Raw genomic sequence first — 20671 nt, 5'->3', positions numbered from 1 at the left:
ATTCACTATGACGTAATACCGGAACGCTTGGGTCGGGGTGCATGCAACACGTCTGACTACCTTCTACGCGCGTGTAATTAGAAATGAAATGTAGGACACAAGGTATCTATCATTTATTTCCAATCTTTAACAATTTCGTATCACTTTTGTAATATCACATAAAACAGTCCTGTGGTTCAGATAAACTATATTAACAAAATAAAGGAACATTTGTAACAAATCCTGCGGTCATCCATTTCTCTTCACTCAATGCCAATGCCAGGCACAACTAATCGATACGAACATATGAAGACAATTTGTCAGCTATGGATCCCGAATTTCTTTCATAATTTATTTCCTACAATAATTTATAACACTAAGATGCCGTAAAGTATTGTATCCAACTCGTGAATAATCTTATTATGACACCCGTGAAAATTGTCGTACGAACGATAGTGAGTGCGACAAATATTCACTCGTGCCATAATCAAGATTATCCACTTGTTGCATAAATAACTATTATATATTTTCAAAGTAAGAACGACGCAAAAAGAATTCTTCCCAAGTCTTTTTGATCTTCCGACGTCATGACTGTAGCATTCGTTACAAAAGAATGGCTATTCAGTATTCTATGTATTCTTCTACACATTGTTTAAAACTGACTTAGGGGAGACCCGGGCAAAATGAATAACCCGGGCAAAGAAAATAATGCCTATTTCTTAGAAACGCCAACAGGTAGCGCTTTCTGTTATGTTGGGAAAGAATCCCAACCTGATTTTGCTGCTGGAACTGACCTGTCGTCATTCTAGCTAGTGACAGAAGAAGTCAGCTTGGGTTTGAAGAAAATTGACTGTTTTCTTAAAATATTTCAAGGTAAGAGAAACATTTGTACAACATACAATACTGCAGAAACTCTTTATTATGTGATAAAATAATATATAGGCGATACGATTACTTCTAAAGTGCCGTACTTACGAAGAAGATTATTGACGTTTGTGTTTATATAATTTTAAATGAAAAGCAAAATGGCTCTGCGGGCAAAGCGAATAGGGCAAAGTGGATAACTTATTCGCTTTGCCCTGCCACCTTTATTTTACTATATAAGTATTAGCTGTATTTTTTATGTATTTGTCTATTGTAATAAAGCGTGTTAGATCATTTTACATAGTGGGGGCATTAAGTCACACTAATTAAATTATAAATCAGCAACACTGATCTCAATTTTTACTTAAAAAGTTCGTAATATGTTTTCAGATGGTTTAATTTTTCAAGAGGAAGATGGAACAAGCCAAATGGTCTGAAGAAGTCATGAAGAAAGCACTTGAAGAAATAAAATCTTCCAATCAGTGGTTCTGCTATCTGGCCATACAACCATAATGTGTTTGTTGATAAAGATTTTGCTCTAGATGAACTTACAGATCGCCCACTTGAGACAGAAATCAGCGAAACTACAGGTGGCTCAGATTTAACAAATTCTGAGGTGCCAGCTTCTTCAGCGGCTGAAGAAACAGTTAATGCTTACTCAGAATCAACTACCTCTGCGATGTCTTCATCTTCAGAGATTGAAGAAATATTGAATACATCAATACACTCAGATTTTCAGTTCCGGTTACGCCAAACCCTCAACATCGTCAGGAAGAGAACTCAAGTCACTTCTTTTGATTTAGACCAGTGCCAAAGTGGATGCTCGAAAGATACGAGGTAAACGAAGAAAATGTCGGCGCTCTGAAACTTTTACATTTATGTCGATTAAAAACGTTGAAAGAGAAGTAACTTATGGGCAGGAGGAAAAGGAGAAGAAGTCCAAGTCTTCAGTGCCAGTGAAACGTCGACTTGTTCAAATTTGTATTTTGTACTAATCTAATGTCCTGTAAAGGGATGTAATAATATTTCTCATCGTCTCATATGACTCATTAACATCGTGTTTATGTGTTGATTTAATTTTATTATCAGTGAATAAAAATTAAATAGAAATGTGAAAATATTATAGGTATATTCACTTTGCCCGGGTTAATTATTCGCTTTGCCCGGGTACCCGGGTAAAGCGAATAATTAACGACATTTTCTTTCTCAAATCATATCACTGTCCGTAGGTATGGGAAACGAATTGCTGTTTTTTAGATATGTGGACAACATGTGTCACAACCAATGTCACGAAGTTTTTATTTCGGGAGCACCAAAATACAGCCAGTGGCATTGTTTATTCTTAGCTTATCTGCTTTGCCCGGGTTTTCCCTAAATAACATACAGATATTAACAGTTATGTACTTTTTATTGCTTTTCTAATATTACTGTATGTCTTATATTATTTTTCTTTAAAATATTATTGTAGGCAACGTCAAGTTAATCTCATACATAGCCGAAATTTCTGATCTACCTTAAACACATGTACGATACATTAAGCTGCACTTATAACAAGTGAGGCAGTGAATTATGCGTGGCATACAGGTTGCGAACTTGAAAGTTTCGCTCTGTGCCACAAAAGAATGTGTGGTTATGCCCTAACTCGTGCACCATTGTAAAATTTAAGAATTAAACGTTTGTTAATGAGTTCTCCTTAAGAGAAGCATGTTCAGTATCTTGTCAGCGAGTGTTAGATATCTCCAACCTAACAGCGAGTTATGAAAAGAGATTATAAAACGAAACAAAGGCCACAACAATACTCCTCCCGCTATTGTTGCCAAGGAGAACAAAGTTTTCGTTGCTAGGAGAAATAAAAAACAATACAAGATAAAAGGACTCATAACAATGCAAGGAAAATGAAATAAAACAAAAAGCAGCCGCCGTGTCGTTGTTGAGTTTTCCCTCTCTGTTTTTCTCTTCTTCTTATTCTTCCCTTCTCTCATTTCCACAAGAGACAATTTCTTTGTCTTTCAAAATGTTACAACCCGTTGTAATATATATTATCGTATAGTGTACAGCACTTGGCTTCATTTCGCTTTGCGGCTGCCTTGGGGGTGGGGGTGAGATGCTGTTTTATAAAGTGAACATAGAGGGTGGCGCGACGTTCACTTCTTGAGATATTATGTCTGCGTGTACATTAAGTTCCCGCTGCGTGACTATATAAACCGGCAGGAGAGCTCTCCTTTCTTCTGAAGACTGCCTCTGTTCTTTCTGTTGCAATTTGCGAATGATTAGAAGTAAATAATCTCATAATTTTGCTTACTTACTCTACTTATCCAAAATGATGATTACTGACTGCGAAAATGGTTGTAATATTACTTGTCATGATCGATAAGCTTAAAGTGACTCTGAGGTAATGTACGTACACTACGAGGTTCTCCAAACACTGACATTTCTTGTTAAATTTTAGTGACAAATCGATAACTTTTATTCCTTTCAGTGTTAGATTTGTTTTTAGTTTTCAAATAATTACCATCTTCGTCATTAAATATAAGGATCGAGATCACATCTGGCAGAAGATGATAGATATTTAAGGTCGTTAAAACCATTTCCATTGTTTTCTTGTGTAGAATTTTCTCTCGTAGGTTGACAGTGCAATTATAAGAGAAATATAGTATATCACGTTTACTGAAAGGACCGCAGATAAAATTCTGTGAACCATTTCTCGCCATAGTAGTTTGTTTCTTACTCTGCTGATCATTAAGTAAATGATGTCACACATTCTTTGGCCATTTCTCTTTCCTAAACAATTGAAAAACTAGCATTCTAAATGTGCTAAGTGCCAATTTTTCAAATTTCATTTTAATCAATTTAACGGAGAAACATCCATATGAGTGAGCTGCTTCCAAGAAGTCAAGAAGAGGATATAAATGGCAAAGAAAGCTTCTAATAGAAAAAAGAGCGTCTTCTGAGGACCTCTAGAGATAGAGCTAAGGAAGAGACTAATGAAGTGCTTTGTGTGGAGTGTGCCATTGTATAGGGGCAGAAACATGAACATTACGACGAAGTGAAGAGAAGCTACTAGAAGCATTTGAAATGTGGATATGGAGAAGAATGGAGCGTGTGAAGTGTACAGATATAATAAGAAACGAAGCTGTGTTGGAAAGAGTGGATAAAAAAAAGAATGATGCTGAAACCGATCAGAAAGAGGAAAAGGAATTGGCTGGGTCACTGGTTGAGAAGGGTGCACTGGAGGGAATGGTGAACGGGAGAAGAGTTCGGGGCAGAAGAACATATCAGATGATAGACGACATTAAGATATATGGATCATAATATGAGGAGACAAAAAGGAAGGCAGAAAATAGGAAACTCTGGAGAATGCTGGATTTGCAGTGAAACACCTGCTCTTGGGCAGAACAATACGAATGAATCCATATGAGATTATCATACTAAATTGTCGTTGTCGTAGTTCAACTGTAAGTGACTCATTCATGCTCCAATAGACGGTATTGTAGGTATCTCAACATGCATGGGATTAATTTGTGTCATCTCTGGGGAGTGCGGCTTGTAGCGGGTGGTGGATTTGCTTGCTTTTTCCCCTATGGAATTAATCCCATCCGAGCTTTGCTAGTCTTATTAAGTACAGAGAAGATGTCTTTCTTGGAAATAACGAAACAACATTTTTATAGGCTCCTATGATTTTTACGTAACTGTATTTGGCATTGGAAAGTGTCGTAATGTACTACTTCCAAAAGGCTTGATTTCCTTGGGCATTGCTGCTGTGAGACACCGTGCATTCTGGCTATAAGATCATTCAATACTGGTCTGTCACCTCTCGCCACAGTTCAGCTGTCGTATGAATCCCCTAACGCACATAACGTCATTCAAAATCGTTTCCAGAGATAGGAAACAATCCTGTAGTTCGCTTGATCTGACGGGTTGCGCTATGTTTATTCGGTATATTAATTTTGTATTGTAGTGCGTAGGAATAAATACAATACAATATAATTTATTACTTATAATTTCATTCTTATATATGCATAGACTTCTTTTCTGCAATCAGCGATCAATCTTGAGGCGTATAGGTTATATCTCCTGCTTCGAACCTTTAGTTTGTTTAAATGTTTGCTGAGATTCAAACCACTACCACAGTCACGAATCTTGAGTTGATGAGGGTACTAGGAACAATAGACTGTGCCGGTACTGTTTCACATTGTATGTGATGAGGCGATAGTAGCGATCCTAGTGGTTAGCAACTATCTATGGATGGATATTCCCTACGAATTAAGCTAGGGATACAGTATTAGACTAGGGATACAGAACTGGCGACAGAGGGGTGGAAGGCATGGGGAAAGCGTTGGCTCCCCGTCCTCAGTCCACCGGCGTTGAATGATGTATCTGTGGCCCGTACGCAATCACATAAGATAGACACTGAATACAAATCCCCTCCCCTACCAAGTCAATGACGCGGCGGTGGAAGGAAGGGGTGAGTGACGTATTCCGATGAGTGACGTAACGCTACAATTGGTGCCCAATTATGCAAGCCTGTACTAGACTGTGCCACTACGTTGAAAGTTAATGTATTTCATAAAATCAAACGAAATGAAATATAATGAAATATAACATAATATAATATAATTTTTTATTTATTTATCAGAGCATCCTCAAATTAGAGGCTGCCATTAGACAAAGCATACAAAACAATACAAGAACAAATAGATGATGAGAGCTAAAAGAGTAAGAAAAAAGGCAAACAAATACACAAACAATGGCTGTTTACAGAAGAAAAAAAAAGTCAAGTAAATAATCAATGAAAGCTAAGAAGGAAAAAGAAAAATGATAATGGTGCGTCAATTTTTTCCATACACTGTATTAGAGTCCATATACGTGGTTCCGTAAAAGTTTGACTGACTCTCTAATTATGAGGAGGGCCAGTTCATTCAGAAAATATTTGTGCAGTCCTAGGGTCTTACAGAATTGAGAAGAGAAGTTGGGTATCGTATAATATAATATAATATAATATAATATAATATAATATAATATAATATAATATAATATAATATATATAATATAACATAACATAACATAATATTATATTATATTATATTATATTATATTATATTATATTATATTATATTATATTATATTATATTATATTATATTATATTATATATTATATTATATTATATTATATTATATTATATTATATTATATAATTTAAAACTGTATCTCTTATCGCATCAATTATTAAACCTTAAATTGGCAAAACTTCATGTATCACACTAGTTTATTAAACCGTATCGGACTGTAAGGAAAACAACTATTGCAATGTCCATATTTTATATGTTGTACAATATTATAGTATTGTGAAATTTTGGTTAAATTTAATTTTCCTACCAATTTTTTTCTATTGTTCTATTAAAATTATAGCATACGCGTATAGCCTATTAACCTGTTGTATCCTATAGGATACTTTGTGAATGTAAGGGTTAACAGAGGTAGAATAAGACTAAAATGGATTTAGGGTAAGATCCCACTAAGGGTATGAAAAACTCTAGAAGAGGAGTCAGCGCGAACGGAAGCTGTTGGAGATGGGGGTGGGAAAGACTCTGTAAAATAATCATAATGAAATATTACACTCACAATATACATAATCTGACTCCCGCGCTCCTTCTAACAAACCGACTTATCCATGTAGCAGGAGAGTGTGAAATATTGAGCCACCGTGTATTATGCCGCCTGAAACTGAATAATAAGACGAAACCATTGGAGAGAAATGAATGGCAATAGGAATACACGACATCTTTCTTAAGTAACCCGTCTCTCCGCTGGGAGGCGCATTCCACAAAGTGTCGAGTTACCGCGCGCCTCGCCGCGCCGCCGGCTGGAGCGGCAGACAGCTCAGCGTGCGCTGGCAGCGGCAATTCAATGCGGGAATTCATTTTAAAGGCACTTTATGACCAGCGCACGGAAATAATGAGAGGAATGCATTTCACATTTACGTACTCCTCAAACACTACTGATTACGACGTACTCAATGCATTTCAGGTAATTCTTACTTCCAGAAGGGATCTAGCTTATAGATTGTTTGCATTGAAAGAGATGAATGTAAGAATCTCACAGCGTGTGAAAGATTTGTTCATTCAACCTTCGTCTTTAGGTGAACAAAAAATGGGGCAAGCTGTGATCACCAGAAATGGCTAAATCCAATTGACCGACAGAATGATCGGAAACGTGGGGTGATTCCAAGAATAAATCAGACACAAGAGGAAAATAACAAAAATAAATATAAAATGAAATATGACAATAGATACCACTGTAACTAAAAATCAATGAAGACCTATATCAACGGCTGAAGTGAGTAGAATAATGGTAGGCGGCAGACACGTTTGCTTGCTCATCCGGAGTTGCGGTCGGGCGTGGGTTCGACTCTAACTTGAACTGATTACTGGTTGCGTTTTTCCGATGTTTTCCCCAATCGCAAGGCAAATGTCAGGTAATCTATGGTGAATACTGTGTCCCTCTCCAAATACCATTTCGCTATCAATAATTTCATCGGCGCTAAATAGGCTAACATAGAAGTTGATACTTACTTACTTAGTTACTTACTTACTTATTTACTTACTGGCTTTTAAGGAACCCGGAGGTTCATTGCCGCCCTCACATAAGCCCGCCATTGGTCCCTATCCTGAGCAAAATTAATCCATTCTCTATCATCATATCCCACCTTCCTCAAATCCATTTTAATATTATCTTCCCATCTACGTCTCGGCCTCCCCAAAGGTCTTTTTCCCTCCGGCCTCCCAACTAACACTCTATATGCATTTTTGGATTCGCCCATACGTGCTACATGCCCTGCCCATCTCAAACGTCTGGATTTAATGTTCCTAATTATGTCAGGTGAAGAATACAATGCGTGCAGTTCTATGTTGTGTAACTTTCTCCATTCTCCTGTAACTTCTTCCCCCTTAGCCCCAAATATTTTCCTAAGACTGTTATTCTCAAACACCCGTAGTCTCTGTTCCTCTCTCAAAGTGAGAGTCCAAGTTTCACAACCATACAGAACAACCGGTAATATAACTGTTTTATAAATTCTAACTTTCAGATTTTTCGACAGCAGACTGGATGATAAAAGTGAAAGTACCAAATCTCAAAACCTTATTCCTTTGCTGTGGTCGTGCCAGAGAATCAGTCCCATTCCGAGGCTTATTTGAAGGATTCGTAACAAGCTGTTTTTTACGGTGAAGGGTTGTTAGCCCTTCGCCCAACCCCCAAGCTGGAGGACCACCCCTCATCGGCTGTCCGCGACTACTTATTCAATATATTCACAGCTACCCTCCATATCTGGAGGCCGTCTCCTCGATCCGTAACCTGAGGACGCGCCATGCCGTGGTGATATGGACCCACAATACATGGTTTGTAAAGTATTTTTGGTCCACGGATACAGCGTCATTAAATAACCGATTAAAACATGTGTGAAATATACTCGGGCATTACACTTCTAACAACTGGCAGTAAAATAAAAATATCAAGTGACAGTATAACGAGGAGGGGATGATATACTGTCATATTCTTTGCCTTAAATTTAGTAAATTTATCTTGGAATACTGATAGTCAAATATTAGGAAAGTTTATACTTCGTTGCCAGCAATTCAAGTGCGCAAGTCGTTTGTGAGAGAATACAACCAGCCAATTTTCAAAACGTTGTGAGAGCCTTTTCATTCACCATACACAATAAAAAAAGTCCAAGCTACTCGCTTTTGCTCTTGACCTTCCATTCATTTTTACTACAGCTATTTCAAACATTGTTATTTTTCTTTTGGAGTGTTGTCATGGGATAACATATCCACTCAAGTCATATTCTTTTATAATATTTACTTATTGTCTATTGTTGACAGATTGTAAATGTGGCATAAGTGTTAAATAAAAAAAAAGCTATTCGCTTCTGAACAGTCTACTATTCCCTTCCTCCTCTTCTGCAATTATTACTTTTTTAATACAAGAAGTATATTCTAATGAAAAAATACTATGACTCTGAAAACATTAACTTCCAGATTTTCACGGAAATACTCATTTTCAGCATTCTACATCAATTGTAAACCTCCTTGAACGTTTGCAAATTAGGAAATTGCAATACACAGGAAGAATTGCTCGAAAAATAGTTTTACTAGCCCCATTTCAGTAAATGACGATTTTGGCGTGAAAAGTCTATGTTCGAGCTGTTCGAGTTGTAACTCCTAACATGAAATTTTTAGTCTGACGTCATTCATGATGCCATGGAAATAGAAGTGTAAGATGAACTAATTAATGGGTAGATGGGTGGGTGGTTGGATAAATGAATGAATTAATGCATATATTATGTGCAGTAGAAATAAATGAATCGGTTTCTTTTAAAGGGCGTAAGTCAGGAAAAGTAAATTTGTGGTAAACTGAAAAAGAAAACTATGTTAAAGAGAAACTTATTGGAAATAAATAATTCCGGACATGTAGGCTGATAGTCTAGATTAAATTTGTTGGTTTTTAAAGTAATTATACATATTATGCGGATATTTAAGGTTTTATTAAGATTTTAAATATGAAAACTGACGTCCTTTAAAAAAATGTAGTTTATAACAAGTAAAATCAAATACGATATAAATATTTTCCTGCTATTCTTGAATTATTTTACTGTTAATCATACACAACAAACAATGTGTAATAATTATAAATTTAAAAAATAGGAAAATAGCATGAATGATGAAGAGAAATCAGTCTTTTCACTTGGGATGTACTGCTTTCCAGTCACCGTACCTTGCATTACTGTCTGTAGGCCAGCTGTAAAGTTCTTCATAAAATGCCGTAGGCCTATGCTCACTTGAGATGTAGGATCTACGACTTCATTTTTTCCAAGTCTTGTACTTCTTTTTTGTTTTATTTGCACTCTTCCTGTTGGGTAGACTGGCTTGTTGATGGAGGAACAGATTCAGACAGAAGTACCATGAAGAACAAGTGGCTTACTAATTCATTGATACTACTAGATACTTTGATGTATCTAACTCTGTCATGTGTACACTCAAAGTGGAATAGGATACACATTGAAAAATTGATTAGCTCATTTCTTTGTTTGTTATTTTTGCTTCAGAAGAAGAAGTCTTTTCATAATATTTCTTCTTTTTTCAGCTGTTCGCACTCAGTCATCACTGTCAATTGAATAGTTTTAAAACGATGCATGTCATTGACCATTGACCAATTAAAACAAATTGTGATTTTAACTTGCCTCTAATAAGCCAACGAACAATGTTATTGGCGCCCTTTCAAGCAAAAACGATGGATTTATCAATGTACTTTCGAAACTACGATAAAAATCAAAATGTCAAATATGGTGACTTAACGCCCTTTTGAAAAATTAAATTCAAATGCATTTCATTAATTAATTAATTCATTCATTCATTCATTTATTCATTCATTCATTCAGTCATAATCTCAGTTAGTTCTGTTGGTAGTACAACAAACTACCGATAAGAAGGGCTTGAATTTGACCCAAGGTAAGGTCAGTTTTCTTACATAGTCATTATTCCTGGTGTTGTGGAAGAGAAGGTCTGATGGCCTTAACTACACCAGAATAAATAAATATAATTAATTAATTAATTAATTTCAACAAAGTCTTAGCATTACACAAGATCAAATATAAGGACTTGTGTCAGTGTGTGATAACTGGAACGCGATGCTCAAAACATTTATCTGGTATCGAGTTCACTAAAACATGGGAATTTCTCTGTCTCCTTCCAACCGTACTTACGCATCTTTATCGTTACCGGTACTGAACTTTATCAAGTAGGTATAATAGAAATCCTTCGTCAATTCGTCATCTTGGCTAAAGGCTATAGTTAAAAACAACATAGGAAAACACAATAAAAGGCACATAGGCCCAATCCTCATTGAAAGATTAAACTGCAAGTTTCTGTTGGTAATCGAACAGGAGTATGTTAATTTGTAGCTAAAGCTACCACTAGAATACAAAAAATTCCTATTATTATATCCTGTGATTTCATCGGTTCCATGCTTGACATAAGATCTGAGGATTATGGTTCAAATCCAACCAAGCACACGTCTACCTTAGGAAAAGAAGTAAAGCTATGAGGCTCTTTTCATTGATTTATGGCACGCAGAAAGAACTCAGTCCAGGAATAGTACAGCTCTAAGGAAAATTAACCACTATCTCGCCCACGTCAATATTGAATTCGAGGTAGTAAAATGGGCTTATACGCGTGGGTTTGTCCTACCTTCCACCTGCAATCCATTCACACATTTGAAAGAATGAAAGGAATATTGCACGAGGAAGCAAAGACTGAAGCGCTTCGGAAATTATACAAAACGACTGCAACAACACCACTGTATGGATTGGAATACTTTACTCTGATGAAACAACAAAACGACAATAGAGGTTGTACGTAGAAATGCAATTCGTTCGAGATATTCATGAAAAGATCCGAAGGAACAATAATATTAGACATAAGTAGGCGTATGTCAAAGCAGTATAGGTAAAATAATTGCTTAAAACGTAAAGTGTACTGAAAACTAATTATACGTACTTCAACAATATTATTACAATAAACCTATTATTAATATCATTAGTATCACCATCACCACTAAATTTTATTATTTATTTTATGTGTGTGTATGATGTATGTAGGCCTATGTATGTATGTATGTATGTATGTATGTATGTATGTATGTATGTATGTATGTATGTGTGTATGCATGTATGTATGTATGTATGCATGTATGTATGCATGTATGTACAGCATGTATGTATGTATGTACAGTATGTATGTATGTACAGCATGTATGTATGTACAGCATGTATGTATGTAAAACTAAAAAATTATGTTTTATTTAACGACGTTCGCAACTGCAGAGGTTATATTAGCCTCGCCGATGTGCCGGAATTTTGTCCCGCAGTTCTTTTACACGCCAGTAAATCTACTGACATGAGCCTGACACATTTAAACATTTAAATGTCATCGACCTGGGCCGGGATCGAATCCGCAATCTCGAGCATAGAAGGCCAGCGTTATACCAACTACGCTACCGAGGCCGACTGTATGTATGTATGTAGCCTGCGGTATGCCTATTTATTCACACTCCAAATGGAAAAACCGGAGACAATGGTAACTAATTACACTCAATAATTTAAATTAATAATAATAATAATAATAATAATAATAATAATAATAATAATAATAATAATAATAATAATAAATTAAAATAACCATCCTAATATTAGACCAATGTCTAGAAGTGGGATGCACGCGATAAAATCGCGGTTAAATAGTTATGCTACTAACCGAAAGGTAGCGGGTTCGATTACAGTCGGGATCATGGATTTCTTCTAATTTCTTCTATTGAATAACACTTCTGGCCGCATTATTGGCCTAGACTTCACTGATCCTCTAAGAAAAATGAATATCAAAGGCATTTCCTAGAGAATAATTTCGAAAAGCACGTAGAACTGGCATCCCTACTGATGCCGAGCGTCTGAGAAAATGGGAGCCTTAACCTCCCGATACTACAATAAGGGCCTCCATGGCCTCAACAGAGTTGTTTAATTTGAGAAAGTTACTAGAAGAGAGAATGGAATTTCGAAAGGATGTTTTCATCAACTATTTCAAGGCATCGCTTCGTCATTTGCGTAAAATAACTAACGACAGTCACCGGAATTTACAGCACTGGAGTTCGAAAGCCGTATTTCTCGCATACTAAGCCATCATTCTATATCCTACTGTCATTTGCCGACGTATATTAATTTAACGACTTCTAAGATTAACTCATATTTCAAGTACTCAAACCGGATTGATAAATTGCTGTACAATTCAAATTATTATAAACTCATATTACGGAACAATTTATCATTTACTTGCAACTACCAAAATAAAAATCTTAGGTTACGTATGCCATAATACTTATACAATTAATTAGAGAAAGAGATAGAAAGCCGTCGTTCTTACTTTGGTTCGCACCTGGGAAGCTGCGTCGGTCCATCAATGCCAACTGGAGCCCCTCCAGAGTGACGTCATAATGGGGCACTGTTGATTGTTGTCCCGGATCCGCCGAGGAGACGGGCGCCTTATCCTCGTCCTCCTCGCCTGCAAAATAATGCAGTGATAAGAACCTCAAACGCTGGACATTGCAATGCATGGTATGATTTAAGACTTTCCCGGTATTCATGTGGCGCAATATTTTTGGGCATAAATTTCTTAACGTGGAATTAAAGCACAGAAATTAGCACAGCTTTTAAGTACAGCAAGAATGAAGTGATTCTTAAGTAAACAAACAATTAGCTATATCCCTAAAATGGTTTTTATAACATAAGCAAACAGGCGGGGAGGGCATTAGTAAATACGCCACATCATTGGTTACACAAGAACTTTAAGTTCTATGAAGTTGTACAGCCCCTAACAAATGTTTAAGGATACCCCTCCATTAGTAATGTTTCATTCCTGTGCTTATACTTATGTGAAACCCCTGTTGTTTATGGTACAGAAACCATGTCTATGAAAGCTGAAACTCAATCTATCTTTCTAACTGTGGATTATATAACAATTTTTCTGTTGTAAAAACTAATTGAAAAATTACATGTATTTTGTAGGAAAGAAAATTAATTACTCCAGAACGAGTTGACTTAGATCAGTGAATTTTGGGATAGAGTTAGACATATATGAAAGACTTCTTGTGCAATTATTTACTTTTGTTTAAAAAAATTTTTAACAGTTCGTGCAGGCATTGTAATGCAGATTGTTTTTTTTAATAGCAAAAATTGCCATTTTCTAAAATTGTCTTGAGCTTGAAATTCCCGGAAAATGGGCCCGGGTCCGCCACTGCCATTTACATCATAACATTAGGAATTGGTAACATTGATCAATCAGCTTATTCCCTCCAGTTTTAGTAATAAGCTGTGGAGTTTGCAATAAGTGTAGAAAGGTTGAATTTTTATTCCTCGAAAAAAAAATAACAATAAGGTCGAAATTCGATTAATGTGGAAGTGAAGTCGCAGATTGTTGGGATGTCGAAGAATGATGAGCATTTTTGTCGTTAAAGATACTGTTTGTCGTAACTTTTTAACAAGTTGAATAGTTTATTTACCTATAACAAGACTGACTGAGTATTTCCTTGTGAATAGCCTTACCACTGTTCTGCGTGAGTTCGTTTTCGCATCCTGTATATCGTATATAAAAGTATTTTTCTAGACTATACTTATAACAGATATTTCCCATATTTAATTTCCTCCCGAGTGTCATTTATATTTGTTACTGTTGCTCCAAATTATTTGGACGTTTCCACCTTTTCAAAGGATAAATCTCCTATTTTTATATTTTTATTTCGTACTAAGTTCTGGTCACAAGACATAATCATGCCTTTTTTGGATTTACTTTCAAACCAAACCTGTCACTTTATTTGCTTCAATAAAATTCCCGTATTTTCTCTAATCGTGGACTGCTCTCAAAAAAAAAAAAAAAAAAAAAAAACTGAAAGTTGGAAATTATAAAACAATGAATACTATCGGTTATTTTCTTTGATTGTAAAACTTGGACTCTCACTTTGAGAGAGGAACAGAGGCTAAGGGTGTTCGAGAATAAGGTGCTTACGAAAATATTTGGGGCTAAGAGGGATGAAGTTGCAGGAGAATGGAGAAAGTTACACAACGCAGAACTGCACGCATTGTATTCTTCACCTGAAATAATTGGTAATATTAAATCCAGACGTTTGAGATAGGCAGGGCATGTAGCACGTATGAGGGAATCCAGAAATGCATATAGAGTGTTAGTTGGGAGGCCGGAAGGAAAAAGATCTTTGGGGAGGCCGAGACATCGATGGGAGGATAATATGAAAATTGGTTTGAGGAACTGGATTAATCTTGCTCAGGATAGGGACCGATGGCGGGCTTATGTGAGGAGGGCAATGAACCTCCGGGTTCCTTAAAATCAATTTGTAAGTAAGTAAGACTATACTTATGCCGTGACATAACTAATAATGAATAATATTAGGTTACGGACAGTGTTAATAATTTTAACATCGAACTGAGTAACACGTCAAATCACTAACAATTTCTTAACCAAATCAACAATTATAAGAATTTTAATACAGAACGAGTTACACGTCAATCACTAACAAACTCTAAAGAAAACTTATTGGTATGACCCAGCGCCTTTCGGTGTTTATTGCACTCCGCGTTTATGCCTGAACTCTCACAGTAAGCAGCCGCACTTTGACGACCCCGAAAGCTATTAATCACTTTGTAGGGATATTTGATTGGGTCACCCAACCCTGCTTTGCGGCACAGTAGATCTATTGCGTTGACCCTCCACCTAGACGTATTCCCAACCCATATCAGCTGACTATACTAAAGTTCACCGAGTATCCAGAACTCGAGCAGGTAATTAAGATTGAACGCAATATTATGTTGAATACTAATGTAAAGAAACGAAGAACACTGAGAAGAAATCGAATTGCGACTTTGCTGCCGTTACTGTAACGATGGCTCTTTAAATTAAAAATATCAAGCCTGGCCTGGACTCGAACCCGGACCATCTGCGTGATCTGTCTGACCACTCACCCACCGCAGGGACTAATTTAGCATAAATCCGAATAGCCTTCATAGCCTTCACAGTGTCCAAAAAGACTCAAGGACGAATTGAAACCAGAGAAATAAATAATGCTTACACGCATAGGATGCATTTGGCGCTGAGGACGTCAAGCCAACAAGAGAGACATCCATCCTAGCAGTAGCGGCGGACCAAAGACAGATGAACACAACAGTTGGCATGCGGACGACTGCTGGCTCGCTCGACACCAGTTATTAATATTAACGCCTCTTTAGAACAGCGGGCAACTTAATAATAAATCATATCCTTGCTGCAACTTGAAGCTACATAGACCTCTCCCTCGGACTTGAATTAAGACATCACGACTCTCGGATATAAACACACAAACTGGTCAGCGCAATACTTATCTGTAAATACCTTCTCCAGTAAATGTACTCCATTGTGAACTTCTGTAGTATTTCATAAATTTTCTTAAGAAAAACAGTATATAAGAAGCTACACGGAAAAAGGACGAAGATGACACATACTCTCACATACATTTTACTCTTTTTGCAAAAATTCAGTTCCTTTATCATGTTGCGAATATTAGCATTTAGAGATAGTTAGAAATATATTATAATAAGCACTTTCATGTGTTAAAATGTAAACTACGTTGTAAATTACGAAGTTGAATAGTTTCGGCTTCGTGTCAGTCATCTTCAGAAATAGTGAGGTCATTGCTTCTTCCGGTTTCTTCAGTTGTTTTGCTGGTGGGTGCGTTTGAGTTTGGTTGTGTGGAATCAAATAGGATATGTGTTCTGAAATTTAGTTGTGTATTGAGGATATCTGATGGGTATGTTTTTGTGTGTGTGTATGAGTATATTTCGGACTGTTCTAGTGTGCTCAATTTCTGTTTTTCTCTGAATATTAATAAAAGATGACACGGGATGGAGGTAAGCCATCATGGTTTAATACATTTAAAAGAGAAAGAACTAGCGTCTATTACGCATCAGCCCATAATTATAATATGCTTCCATATTTTTCAAACTTACAGGGGAAGGAGAAACAATTCTGATGCCGCAGGAAAGGTATTTAGACGAATATACGTTTCGAAATATCAGTAATGATAATTGGCATCTCGTCTATATATTCGTCCGTTCTTCTATTTGTAGCTACAGTACGATTATTTAGTCCTGACAGTCGCCCGCAATGTGTGCTCTGGTCAGGCGAGTCCATTTAGTTACGTCAAGGGGTGTTTGGGTTAGTCACTCGCTTGCCATCGGAGCGATCGGATGTCATGCATGCGGTAGAGCGGTATGTTTCCAGTACAGTTAAGCTGCATTGAATTCCTTTACCGACCGCTCGCCCTTATCTCTATTCCGGAGCTCTACCCACTACTCCTATTACTTTCCCTCTTTCTCGTCGCTGAGCTATCAGGACTAAATAATCGGTCTGTATAGCTTACTGAACTTTCTTCCATTGAATCTTTGCAAGTAGAGTACTTAAGACGTGTTAAAATGTTTACACGAACAAATGAATCAGCATTCAGAACTCTAAAGGGCCTGGAGGTAAGTCTGTGCAAACCTAAATCCACAGGCAAGTCTCCTCGTGTATGGACGAAAAGTATCAAGGCTTTTGGCCTTGAGCTAAGTCTTCTGACTTCTAGGAATGCTAGAAATTTTCCTACTGCAGCACTCTCCAAATTAAGCTGCAGAAAAAGTAAGCATAAAAACAAATCATACTACGAGCATCTGGTCGAGATTCATAGTTACGTTTGGAGTTATCTGTAGTGAAATGGCGACAAGCTATGAAAGTTCAGATTTAAGGAGCTATTCTCAAGCATTTCTCTTAGAATTTATAGAAATATTTTCCATGCAAAGTCAAATAAGTTTCAATAACACTTATAACAGCGAAACTACATACATACATACATACATACATACATACATACATACATACATACATACATACATACATACATACATACATACATACATACATACATTCCCGGCACCGGGAATCGAATCCGGGACCTCTCAGCTCTGCGCGCTGAGCTCTCTTTCCATCTGAGTTATACCGGGACACGATCCACGGTGCCGGCCGAACTCTTCTCCTTAGTATCATCAATAGCCTAACTATGAGGATGATATATACATATCAATGATAACAGTATTCATAAACTGTTGTCGAAAAATGGCCATAAAGTTATTTAAATATGCGTTCCTGCATATATTATATGGCTTGAATGTCTTAAAAATGCAGATACCACACATTTCGACAATATTTTTCTGGCGGCCATGTAGGCTAAAATTTAACTGATTTAAATCAGGCATTTCCAACTGCCGGCTCTGTGACGTCATACGTTTTTGCTCTCGAGCTCCTGGAGAAAAGAAGCATAAGTAAAAGAGCAAAGTAGGGGGAGTGGCAGTGGAAGTGATAGAGATGTTTAAACAGGGCAAACATAATATTACTCTCCCTCACGTGCTCTACCAGCTCTGCTCCGAGAGGGGAAACGCGCTCCTACGTCACAGTTTGTCCAGTTGGAAATGACTGATTTAAATGCTAAAAAATATCACATAGAAAACTGATACTATACCCATACAGAAAATAACAATAATTTCTTGTGAATTAATAATAATAATAATAATAATAATAATAATAATAATAATAATAACAACAATAATAATAGGCCTAATTGCAACAACACACCTTGTAATTTCTCATACTTGGCATGAACTGTAATGACGTTTGATTTTGCGCCTTAATTTTTCAAGGAAGACTTTTCAGAAAAACTAGAAACTTAACGTTCGTTTTCACCATATTCAGGATAAAAAAAATTCTTGCTTCAAATCTTCATTAAATTTTCGCTTTTTAATAGTAGGTAGTCTTGAAATCAACATCGTAATCCGCCACGTATACCAGCTAATAAGCAACTGCAAGCGCTAAGGACAGGTACAGAGACACTGCAAGCCCAGGGGTTGTAGGGGGTTGAGTCGACGTCATAAATTCGTTGTAAACAGATTCACGTTTTCGCTATCGCTGAGATTGGGGTTGAAGCAGACTGAAGTGGCTTAGAAGTGTGGGTTCAGCCAACACTCACAAAACACTCGCAAAATTCATAACGAAACGCAAGGAAATAGAGGGCAGTGTCGTAAGTGGTAAAATCAATCCTGAACGTAAGCGTTTAAACTGAGGTAGCAGAAGATGTTGACATTGCTACTGTTCGTTCACTGATGTTTTAGCCAATCGGAAGAGGTAGTATCTGTCCAGGGTAGAGCCAGTGAAGCATACCAACACACGACAGTTACAGGAAGCCTAGCGCTATTGCAACGCGTTATTTGAAGATACGACGGTTGTACGTTGGGCGCCATTTGCGACGGTCAGTGCGTGTGTGTTGGTCCACGTGGGCGCCAATCACGATGGTTGCTCTCTCCTTCCTCTGCCGCGTCGCCGACAAAGTCCGGATCGCTTAGCTCAGCTGAGACGCCAATACACGATGCTGTCCCACGGTGGAGATGATCTCTTTTCAGGAACACTGTGGTTTTGTGGGTGAAGGATTTTAATGTGATTTTTGTCGATTACACGAACACAATGGAAAAAAAAAAAAACCATGGAGTAAAGTTCCACTAATCCGGTTTATTATCATCACGTCCCTACGTGAGTATGAACGACGGAATACTGGCTGTTGTCTTCTCTGTAATCTCGGCAACGTTTTTCTTTTATCTAACGCCTGTTTATATCACCCCTACTATTCCCCGAGTAAGTCACAAACTCAAAAACACGAAGTCTCCTTTTTACCACCACGATCGGCTCAATGGCCGGGAATTGTATGAGAGAGTTTCTTGGTTCGCCCCACGTTTAAATACCTGCCGTGGTGACGCGCTCCCAGGACGCTACTTTTGTTTAGGCTAGCTAAAGCCATCGCGCGCGTTCCTCGACAAGGAAAACCCACGCTAGAGTTCAACAGCCTTGCGCGCGTCTTCGGGTTGAGTGCCCACACACTTAGGCTTAATGTACTTGCAGCCTGCATGTCTGTGAGTACAAAACACCTATTATACGCTTCGCCGCTCTCGACCGCTTGGGTACGAATACCTTAAGAAACGGAGAAATTTCTGAGATGAAGCTATATCGTATTTTATATAAAAGAAATATCTCTTCCTATCACTAGACCACCCGACTACAGCTTCAAAGAAGAGGCTTCTTAGTATTCTATTCTTCGCTTACGAGTTGAAAACTAAGTCCTGTGTTGGGATTTGTTAAAATGTACAGCAGTTGTTATTAATTTATCATGTAGCGTCATTGGGAGTCTGTGTTTCGAAATATAATACAGTGATGATGAAAATTTATGGTGTATCAGGTTTTCCCTCAACCCAATATGAGCAAATGGTGGGCAACTATCGGTGCTGGACCTCGGACTCATTTCACCGGCATTATCACCTTCATTCCATTCAGATGCTAAATAACCTAAGATGTTGATACAGCGTAGTAAAAAAACCCACCAAAGAAAGATGATGTATCACTAATTCGATGCGGTAGACCTATACATACATGCTCAGATAAAATTATTATCTGTAGTCGGGTCGGTTTAATTTGCATAACATTCATACACTGTTCTTCAAATTAGGTAATTAAGCCACAACTAAAAATCGATTATACATAAATCTCTTCTCTCGTTTCGGGCACACATTTTTGGCGAGAAATACTTTGCCATGTCTAGCGTAACTATTTTCTTCAACGTTGAGTACAGTACACCTGCCGCAGCTATGGGGTTTGAAATGTGTCATGGCATTGTCCCTCCTTCTTTAAAATATTTATAAAAACTTTTAATTATTTCAGTTGACTGTCTGTATGAGTTTACCGCGTCCAGTCAATAACACACAACATCAATTTTTATCATCATTATCAACAGGCTATTTCGAAACACAGACTCCTAAGGATGCCTCATGTTTTACACTTAAACTAATCCCAAATAAAACTTTAAGCGAAGAATATAATTCTTACTTTTTCTTCTAAAAAAGTGTTGTATCAGCGTTTGATTTCTGTCACTATCCTGTGCCGATACGCTACACTGGCTCCAACCGGGATATGCCAAAGGCTAAAACATCAGTGAACGAACAGTACTGTACCTTGAAGTAGTTTAATGAAATGAGGGCACTTAACATTCCTATAGTAGCCTCCATTGTTTTCAAAAAGCGCTTAATTTTACCAGTGTACTTGCTGATTTGAACTTCAAAGAAAGGAACGGTTGGCTACAATGTTTTAAACACAGCTTTCATTAAAGTGGTAGC

The 20671-nt window shown here is 37.3% G+C and overlaps 1 protein-coding gene across 1 annotated transcript in view; it reads right to left on the bottom strand.

The window, feature by feature from the left end:
* Window positions 1–20671, bottom strand: part of L (zinc finger protein Lobe) — a 1127861-nt gene that overhangs the window by 777402 nt on the left and 329788 nt on the right. The window contains exon 3 of the mRNA XM_069825789.1: window positions 12810–12947. Within this exon, the coding sequence (XP_069681890.1) occupies window positions 12810–12947 (138 nt within the window). The remainder of the gene's footprint in view (window positions 1–12809; window positions 12948–20671) is intronic.

The sequence above is a fragment of the Periplaneta americana genome, chromosome 5, assembly GCF_040183065.1.
Source record: "Periplaneta americana isolate PAMFEO1 chromosome 5, P.americana_PAMFEO1_priV1, whole genome shotgun sequence".
Lineage (NCBI taxonomy): Eukaryota > Metazoa > Arthropoda > Insecta > Blattodea > Blattidae > Periplaneta > Periplaneta americana.
Note: the sequence above shows the minus strand (reverse complement) of the source record. Positions and strands in the feature narration are given on the sequence as shown.